The sequence below is a fragment of the Harpia harpyja genome, chromosome 13, assembly GCF_026419915.1.
Source record: "Harpia harpyja isolate bHarHar1 chromosome 13, bHarHar1 primary haplotype, whole genome shotgun sequence".
Lineage (NCBI taxonomy): Eukaryota > Metazoa > Chordata > Aves > Accipitriformes > Accipitridae > Harpia > Harpia harpyja.
This window is the reverse complement of record NC_068952.1, coordinates 12269970-12279741: the sequence shown is the minus strand read 5'-3', so window position 1 is coordinate 12279741 and position 9772 is coordinate 12269970. Positions and strand designations below refer to the sequence as shown.

At 39.2% G+C, this 9772-nt stretch overlaps 1 protein-coding gene across 1 annotated transcript; it reads right to left on the bottom strand.

Moving 5' to 3' along the window:
- Positions 1-764: 764 nt before the first annotated feature.
- On the bottom strand, positions 765-9637 carry NEK2 (NIMA related kinase 2). The gene is made up of 9 exons (XM_052806171.1): positions 9471-9637; positions 9056-9273; positions 7702-7939; positions 6920-7002; positions 6556-6682; positions 5522-5741; positions 4475-4529; positions 4322-4392; positions 765-1734 (listed from the first exon to the last, which is right to left on the bottom strand). The coding sequence occupies exons 1-9, from the start codon at positions 9564-9566 to the stop codon at positions 1508-1510; spliced, it is 1335 nt and encodes a 444-aa protein (XP_052662131.1). The 5' UTR covers positions 9567-9637; the 3' UTR covers positions 765-1507.
- Between the last annotated feature and the right edge of the window lie 135 nt (positions 9638-9772).

Below are 9772 nucleotides of genomic sequence, written 5' to 3'. Positions count from 1 at the left end.
CGGTTGAGGCACAGAACAGAAAAATCTGAATGTACAAACATGGTGAGAAAGCAGGGATTCACCCTCCAAATACGTGTGAGAATCTTCAACAATATGAAAGAATGCAGAAGGAAAGGTGCACTGATCCATATGGCACAGCTGCTTTGGCTGTGCATACCTGCCAGACATTTCAACCACACCTAGTGCTGGGTAATGGCCACCAGAATAGTGGTAGTTTTAGACTAGCAAACAAAATGGTCATATTCTAATTCTTTTAAGCAAAGGCTGTAGTGAAAACAGTAACCACTATACAAGCAAATATGATAAGCTCTGCTGGGTGGTTAAGAATCTGCTAGAGCAGAACTATTGTTTGGTGACACAAGTACATGTCTATCAGCAAATATGCCAAATTAAATTGATGTTTCAAGTAAGATTCTCTTTTTTCAAGTAAAAACCATCTAGAATACCTCCTTAGATAACATTCATAGCCCAATACGGAAACAAATGTTTTAAAAATTAGCTGTTTTCTAAGAATGTATGTTTTATGGCATTTCAACCAAGAGATAAAAATTTTTTATGTAAAATATATGCCAGACATTACAGTTCCAAAGGATTTTTTTTAATTCGTGAGTCTGAGTTAGTTCATGAAACTTACACCACCTTAAGCAAGCAACTCCTACTCCAGCAGAGAAGTGTGAAGGGAAAGATGGAGACACCTCAAGCCTCAAGAAAATTAGGATTTGCTATTCAAAGTACAATTGCCCCTCCCCAAACACGGTGTCCCTTCCAAGACAGCAGTCTCAGGAGATCGGGTTATAACACAGTTTCAAGACAAACCAAAGAAGGTATCGTTTCAAATGCTATGCCCTGAAGCAGGCCTTTCAGGAGCTGATGGACAAGCCATTCAGCTGCCCAGGCAGAACGGAGTATAAACTCATCAATTATGCTATGCTGACCCATCCCACTCATTAGCCAAAGACATTAAACTAAAAGTAGCCTGCTGTGATAGGTCACCTAGTTAGTAGGAAGAGATAACATAAAATCTCTTTTTGCTCTTTTGATAGTTAAAAAATATTTACAAGTGCAGACAAAAAGCCAGTTTTTCCACATATACAAAATATCAATACTTATTTTATCAGGTACTGTACATTACATACAGCATCAATTTAACCTACAGATTGTGAATCTCTGTACATATTTCATCTGAAAAGTTTTTCACACCAGAATTTAAAAAAATCTGGTTTACAATATTCATTCTTTATATTTGCAAAAGAGTAATGTATGGTAAGCAGGAGGACCAAAATATTTTTTCTTTAATAATACAGTTCGTTCAGTTTGTTTGATTTGGTATCAAAACTACCTGTTTTTGTAATATAATCTCTTATGCCTTTATCATGAACTACCTATCATAGACTAAGAGTTTGTCTAACAAGAGTTAAAATAAATTTTCAGTAGGTTCCAGCTTAAAAGAGGGAGGCACAAGTATCTTCCTAAACATTTAATCATTTTTAACATCTATGTTACAGTTTCAGCGCATGCCCAAGATTTGTCTGCTCTTTAGTTGATAGTTTTTTTCCAGTTCAGACAGTGCTTGAGCCCGTAGATTTGCAGCATATAGACGTTTCTTGAGATCAGAGCATTTCCCTTTAGAAAGGGGATAGTTTTCCAAATTAACAGGAGGCATAGCATTCTCTTCACTTCCATCAAAGTGTACTTTCTTTTTGGTTGTAGAAATGGGGAGCAGGAGTGCATTATCTTAAGAAATCAAAAAATAAGTACTGAATTAGTGCATCTTTCAGCATTCATTGTTTAGCTTATGTCTTTTAAAGCTATTAAGCATTTTGCTATCTACCTACAGCTTTAAGTGATCTAATTAAATGCATTTTAGTTCATAGCAACAATTCTTTTCCATTTTTTTGAGGAAAAATTGAAAACAAGGCTTTTAAATGATTGTGGTAAAAGGATATATGCCATTGTAGTTTCTAGGGTGCACCTCCCAACACCTAAGGAAATATTAGTTTACATAAGGAGAAAAGACATGGCCTTTCTTCTGAAGTACAGAAATTAAACAGTAACATAATCCAGTTCCAAAGGGAAATGGAGAATTAGGGTCTCAGCTACTGAAAAACCTTGTCTTTCCTTCATGGCAGGGGGCAGACCCAACCTGTCCAGTGGTCTTTCTATGTTACCCACATTGTTCCAACTCTATCCTTGTATTAAGTCAATCGGGTACAAACTAGGCTCTGATTTCATGATTAATGAGTTTAGGTGCATTAAAAATTAACAAGTTACTTTCACTTCAGCCTCCAGAACAGGAATTTTCATAGTGTAGCTATGTTTTAGCTGTATAGAACTGCCACAATCAAAAGGCAGTTAGTTTGTTTTGTTTTTAATGACTCAGGGTACAAAAACTACCATCAAAAGCTATTAAAACAGCTGAGTTGCCTTTCATAAGAGGCAATTTCACAAGGCTCAACTTAAGGTGTAATTTTTAATTTTTTTTTTTTTTAAATCAAAGGTCTAACTATCCTAATCTTAACACTGCTGAAGCCTTAATTTTCAATTAATTAGGCTAAAGCAAGGGTGCAATAAGCACAAAAGAGTGAGCAGTACCAAACTGAAGAGGCTAGTGAATGTTTCAGCATTTTGTTGTTTCATATCAGTAAGCTATATCTGTTTTAACATTAAATCCTTCCCTAAGAATCAGAACATCCCTGCAAAAATAGGGTAGTGTCTAGTAACGCTGTCTTAGAACCCAGGATTTTTGGTATTCCATTTCAATGTGAAATGAACCACACAACTGACTTTGAGAAGAAATCAGGGATCCAAGAGATGTGCAAGATGCAATCCAGTTGTGAAAAATACAGTAATATTTGAGAAACTAAAGATAACAGAAGCAAGTGGTCTTGGTAACATATTGGAGAAACACTTAGTCCATTCCTGTCAGAACAGGGAGAATTTGAGAAACAGTATTACAAAAGTACCATGGAATGAATTGGAAGTGTAGCAAACATTGGGACAAATGTTTAATCAAGTGATCTATAGATATTGCAAGATTTAGTCAGTCTTGTAATAACTATATTCACTTTTCTGCATTGTCTGTCTTGAGGTATTAACTACTCAAAGTGGTTTTGCCCATCTTCAAAAACTAATACCCCTGTTAAGGTCAAAGTATCACATAAAGGGGCAGGAGATGCAGAACAGAAGCAAATGCTGAAGCTCATTGACCTTCAGTCATCCAGTGGTAGAGGCAACATCAGAAAGCCCAAGGCAAGTTTATTCTTAATTTTATATTCTTTAATGTATCAAAGTCAGACAATATGTTGAGACACAGGTGGAATTCTCAAAATTGACAGGAATGTTAAAAATGGCTCAAGTACCACTAACTTCTGGTGGCATTTTACTTGTGTTCTTTCCTGCTGTGATAGGCACTTCTTGAAAAAATGCAACTTCAGTTTTATTTGTATTAGAGGCAGTAACGTGCTTATCTTGTTTTATCTGACCAAAACTAAATGAAGAGATTGTTGCTGCATGTTAAAGGGTGTTCACATTTCTTTGTTCTAGAGTACTACTTAGGACCCAGCCACTTAAATATTCTACCAATATTTCAAAATGCATTTAGATACTTCAATCATTTTTACTATTAAAAGATGGGTGCAATGAACAGACGATACTACCTCTTATGATAGTAAGGACTGAACAACTGAGGCCAAAGTGAGTGTCAAATACTTATGGGGTAATAACCACTGTAAAACAGATTGGACTACAGCTAGTCAGGAAGCATTACAGCACATTTTCAAAACTGTTTGGTTTTTTTTTTTTCTCTAGTGAGTTAAACTGGAGTATGATAATAGCAGTTTGTATTCTTCAGAACTTATACAATGCACCAATCACAGCTGGGTCACTTGCAACAAACATTATTTCCCACGTTGAAGTTTTTGGAAGTTGAACTAAAGCTGAAGTGATTAGACATGTGCAATTTTATTAAAATTAACTAAATCAAAGGTCTATAAAAAGACATCCATAAGTAAAATAAGTGCAGCTCTGAGAAACGTTTGGGTTACAAGTCAGCACTTCCATTAGCTTACCATAAGAACCTAATTTTCAAAACAGCGTAAGACCACAGTGCTGACAGTGGTAACTCATACTCATGGTTGAGCATCATTCATTAAGTCTTTTTGCAAAGTAGAAAATCAAGAGTCTTTTCCCAACCACGCAGAGATAATTGGGGTTTGTATGGCTACAATGGGACTAGGTACAGCATGCTGAGCATCAGGGGCATTCTTCTGGTCATACCAGCCTACGTTTATCAGTGCAAGTGGCTTCTTGTGTATTTTCATACCTGGACCATCTGCACAAGCTAATGTCCTCTGCTGTTTGTAGAGATTGTAGTTCCTCATCAGGTTTTCAGCTCTGTTTTGAAAAGAGAAGTTTAAGCTTTTTGTTGTAAGATTGTAGAGTTTCTAATATAGGCAATTATCGGTTAGTAAGATACCTAGCAAGTTTGTCCTCTGCCAGTCTCTCTCGAACACAGAGTTCCCGTTCTCTCTCTGGAAGTAGAAATATGGTAGTATGCAGTGTTAAAATGTAAATGTTAGAGTGATTGTGCATGATGGATTTTCTTGCAGAAAAAGACAGCAGTAATAAACTGTCAGATGCACCATTTCTGCTTCTATGGCTCTAAACAACAACAACTGCTGTGTAGATACACCTTTGTCAATGCACTGATAAAGCACTGGACAAGTACTCCAAAATGCCAGGCATGCTTCCCCACGCCCCCCCCCGCCCCAAACGCTGCTATAGCTGCAACAGTGAAGCTATAGCAGCTTTCTATTCTGCACATGAACTCATGGCACACACGACACCAGTTCTAAATATTTAGATACCAGATACTGTAATTCAGCTATGACTAAACACCCTGTTTACAGCAGCAGCAGCTGTTATTCAGGCTCAGAAAACAATATATATGGTTAAAATCTGTATTACAGAGCCTACTGCATATACAAAGAGGTATTTTATGTGGGCAGAAAATCCCAACACCTGAAGACCAGCCGTCTATAGTTTCACAGGTAAGCTACCTGTAGGGTGCAGCTTTTATAAAAGCTGTTGACAGTTTACTCAAGTATATTTTGCTCCAACAGCAGGCTCACCTTAGGTTATACATTAGTAGAGCCAATGTTCACTTACACAGAGTAGGTGGAAAGCAACCTACGCTGCACAGTGCAGAACTATATTCATACTCCATTTTTCTGCATACTTTCCTAATTGCCACTCATGTTTAATAATCTTCCCAAACCAGACTTCTATATCCAAACTGCCAACTATATCTTAGAAACTTAAAACAAGAACTACTATCTATGAGTAAAAGCCCAAGCATTCTTGTTTCAGTCTTTAGACAGAATTTTAGTAGTGAATGCAGGAGTACAATATCCTAGTGCATTAAAATGAGGGGTTTGAAAACTGTCTACCTTTCCTTCCTCCTCACTTATTCTTTTGAATCAGAATCCCATTGCCACCCCCTTCCCAAAGTGGAATATCATACGCTCCAAACGTTGCTCTCTCTCTTTAATGGCTTGTTCTCGCTCCTGTAATTGTTGTTCCTTCCTTTTCAGCTCATTCACTGCAGCATCTGAATACTGCAGCCTTTCTGGCTCCCATGATCTCCGGCCTCTTTTATCAGAATTTTGCCTCTGTTCTTCTGTCACCAAATCTGCTATCAAGGGGTGCTGCAGAATATCTTCAACAGAAGGTCGACAATAATCCTAAAGGAAAGACATTACCAACAGGTTCCATCTGTAACCAAGAAACGTTAAGGCCAGGGATTTCCAAGCAAGACCCACTGCAAGTAGAAACCAGCTGAGGTGCTATACAGTGAAGGAGAAGTTGGAGAAAAATGGAGTTAGGAAGGGGTAGCACAACCAGATGACAAAAGTTGAGGGAGAAGACTGTTGCCAGCCTTCAGCTCCAGAAGCTGAAAGTCTGGCTCTCCCAGCCCAGGCACCCGCTCCTTTTAGAGCCAGAATGGGGTGGTGAGCCTACAGAGGCAATTGTCCATAGGTTCTGGAGCTAACACTCCACATATCTGCCTGTCACTTGATTCCTGAAGGATCCATACCTGTTGGAGACTTGGGTTCTTGTTACAGCTTTGTTGTCTCATGCAGTATTCTTCTCAACATCCCCATGCCAGCCATGGGGGGCGAGCTATACATTAGCCATATGAATCAAAACTCGAAATGGAGACAAAACAATCCCTTCCAACTTCCAAACACATTGGAACCATTTTAACCCTGAAGTTATAAGACCTTGTTAAACATGCTGTTATGAAATTCTCTTTAAGCCAATACTGAGATAGCCTTTTTGCATCCTGTGAACCTAGCATAACACTTCATCTGCTGCCTTTGTTTAATGGACTCAAAGCACAATTCCTCCCTCCTTCTCCTACAAGTGATATTCACAGTGACGACAAGGTGATAGGAACCACAACTTCAGATCAGTTTGTTTCTTAATTGAGAAGAAAGACTAGTATTTCAGTACTAGTTCAAATTATAGGTGGAAAAAATAGTAATTGACTCTTACCTTTACATTCAGCATCTCTTTGAGAAGTTCATTCAACTGCTCTGAGTAACGATATGGTATTCGTCTGAACTTCCCTTCCCTTATCTTTTCTGCCAGCTCCTTTTGGTTGTAAGCTCTAAATGGAGGCCTGAAAAAGAACATTTTTCTTGGATTCTTTCACTAGTTTTACAGGACTTATTTTCCATAAAAATGTATCAGACTAAAAAAAGCTGCAATAAAAGGTTTGTTTTGATGTCAAGACCAATACAGAAATAAAAATCTAGGACTCATCTCTGAAACCTTTAAGCTTTCATCTATACAAAATTTAATGATACATGCATTAACAGCTATGTTTCCACATTAACTACCACACTACTATACTTACGAGAGAGCACATAATTCATACAGGAGACATCCTAGAGACCAGATGTCAGATTTTTCATTGTACGACATGTGGTTCATTTGTTCCTGAAGAAAGAGAACACTCTTAGGTTTATTAACCAAGGCATTGTTCTACTGTTGCAGGATAATCAGCTACCGTTCAAACCCAAATTAAACCATTACTTACTGGAGTTACTTTTAAGATTCTATCTTAATTAATCTCCACAGCTACTCTTACTAGCAGGATTTTAACAAGTTATGGCAATACTACGCTGTAGAAGACTGAAGTGTTGCACCAATCTTCAGCTGATACAACACCATATTTCAGTTAACATTAATCTTTCCCTCACAAAATGCACCATATCAGGGAAATAACTCATTCTTGCTCATTTCCACTACAAATTAAAATCCTACCATCAAGAGGTAATTTAATAAGCTCTTGACCTTAACACTATGAAACATAAAAGTGCTCTAGCTTCCCTGTTCCTTTTCAGGAACAATATACTCCAACATATCTCTAATATTGCAAGAATACATCAAAACTTACAGAGTGAAGAGCAACTTTAATTAGAAGGCAGTGACAGTGTGGGGAAGAAAGATGAAAATAACTGCAAAATAACCTTGGTCTCCAGAACATATACACTCCATGAAAAAAGTCACCTGCATTTAAGACTAGGAACTCTTCATTAAAACCTCCCAAATGTTCATGGACTCTGAGACCAACACTGAAGAAAACAGATCTTGGAGGGACAAAAGGGAAGATAAGGCACAGAAGGGAGGTCTTACTGGAGACATATAATATGGAGTTCCAACAAATGTTTTGGCAAAGCTGGTGTCATGGTGCAATATTCTAGCCAGTCCAAAATCTCCAAGTTTCACATTCTGCTTGCCATCTAGAAAGACATTTGCTGGTTTTAGGTCACGATGCACAGTGACTCCACCATCACTCCGTCTGTGACATTCCTTCAAGGCCAATGTCAATTGAGTCAATACTCGGAGAACAAAGCTTTCTTCCAAGTAATGCCTGAAAGATGAACACATTGTTTAAAAAAGATATTCTCTGAGCATACATCAGTTTAAGTAGCTGCTGCCAGTCCTAGTTCTGTAACTTTTTAAATACTACTATTATAAACCATCACTGAATCAACCCCAGCACCTTTATAGAAAACTAACAGCAACAGGCACCTACATATGCTATTTTAAAAATGGAAGTTTAAAAAAATCACTCCAAATATGTTGGAAGACATCTAGACTTTTGTTGCAGCATCCCTGTAATATTTCCTTCCTCCTCCAAAGAGTCTAACAAATATGTAGCATTTCCATTACTTACAACACAAATATCAATTTGACGCTTTTGTGATGAGATCTGTCCCTCTCATCACTTATAAAAGTATATTGTCAGCTGTTCATAATGAGCAACATACAACAACAACAGAGCCAAGACAGGACTGATTTTTAATATAGCCTTCCTTAAATGAAAACAGTGATGTTTGGGGACAACTGCAGTACCATTTTAGACTATACTTACAAAGTAACACATGTGGTGTCACGTACTTGTTTAACCTAAGAATGTGAAAACGGGTATTATACTTAAGTAGGCTGCTAAGTCTAAGATTAGACCAAGGTAAAGTCTCATCAACTTGGTGTCTCCACAAGCTTTATATACAGGCACATAAAGTAGCTTTTAACATCATGTTCAGAATCACTTTTCCTTTTCATGTATTTTGGCATTCTAACAAAAAATAGGGTGCAAGTGGTTTTACTGATGGGCAAACCAGAAGAACCTCACAGATAAGCTACCTATATGCAAGAACTATGACTTGCTGGTTTATGTTTTCAACCCCATGTATAGCATGGCATCCAGAAACCCTTCAACAGCTTCTGCCTCATAATAGAGCTCAGGTTTTTTACTATTTCAACATAAACATCCAATCAGTTGGTGCATTCATTGGCACAATTCCCATTGGTGTTGTAAATTTGTACAAAACCTTTCATATTTCAGAAGAGTTGTTCGGTCCAAAGGATTAAACTTAAAGTTGTTCAGAAGTTATGAAGAGGAGATACATTTCACTTTTCTTTTGATTTCCCAAGATACTTAATGCTGGATACTCCAACATTGCCACAAACAGGTTCCACGTGCCTTTCTTTTGTGCACCTTGCAATTAAGCTAGCCAGGTCACCACCATCACAGTACTCCATCACAATGTACAGGGTAGTGCTGCTTCTCTCAATGATCCGATCGTAATACCGGACGATATTCGGATGTCTCAGCTCACGAAGCAAATTCACTTCCGAAACAAGCATTTGTTTCTCTGCCTCTGTCATTGAGCCATAGTCAAGCTCCTTCCATACCAAGATCTAGGGAGGGAAAAAGCACCTTAGGGAGTGAGGTTTTTATACACGAGCCAGACCTCTGAGGGAGCGGGGAAGAGGGGCTTTCAAAGCCGCTCGCTTATCTCGGAGACCCGCCAGCACCCAGCTGAAACGGACAGCACCGGCACGCTACAACGCCCCAGCCCCCACCGCCGCTACCGCTACCGCCGCCGCCGCCTCACCTTGCCGTCGGCCTTGCGGCGCACCTTGCGGCACTTGCCGTAGGAACCGGCGCCGATGGTGAGCAGCACCTCGTAGTCGTCAGGACGGCCGGGCATGGCGACGCAACCGCCACAAACTCCCGGGGGACCGGCCTCGGCACCCGCGCTGTTTAAACGCACCGCCCCTCCCTCCCATTGGCCTGGCTTCCCAGCACCGCCCACGAGCCTCGCCTTCCCATTGGCTACGCCGCCGTAAACAACGACTGTCAGGTTACGGCCGTTACAACTGCCGGGCGGCGGTGCCAGGGAGCTCTCGCGAGAGC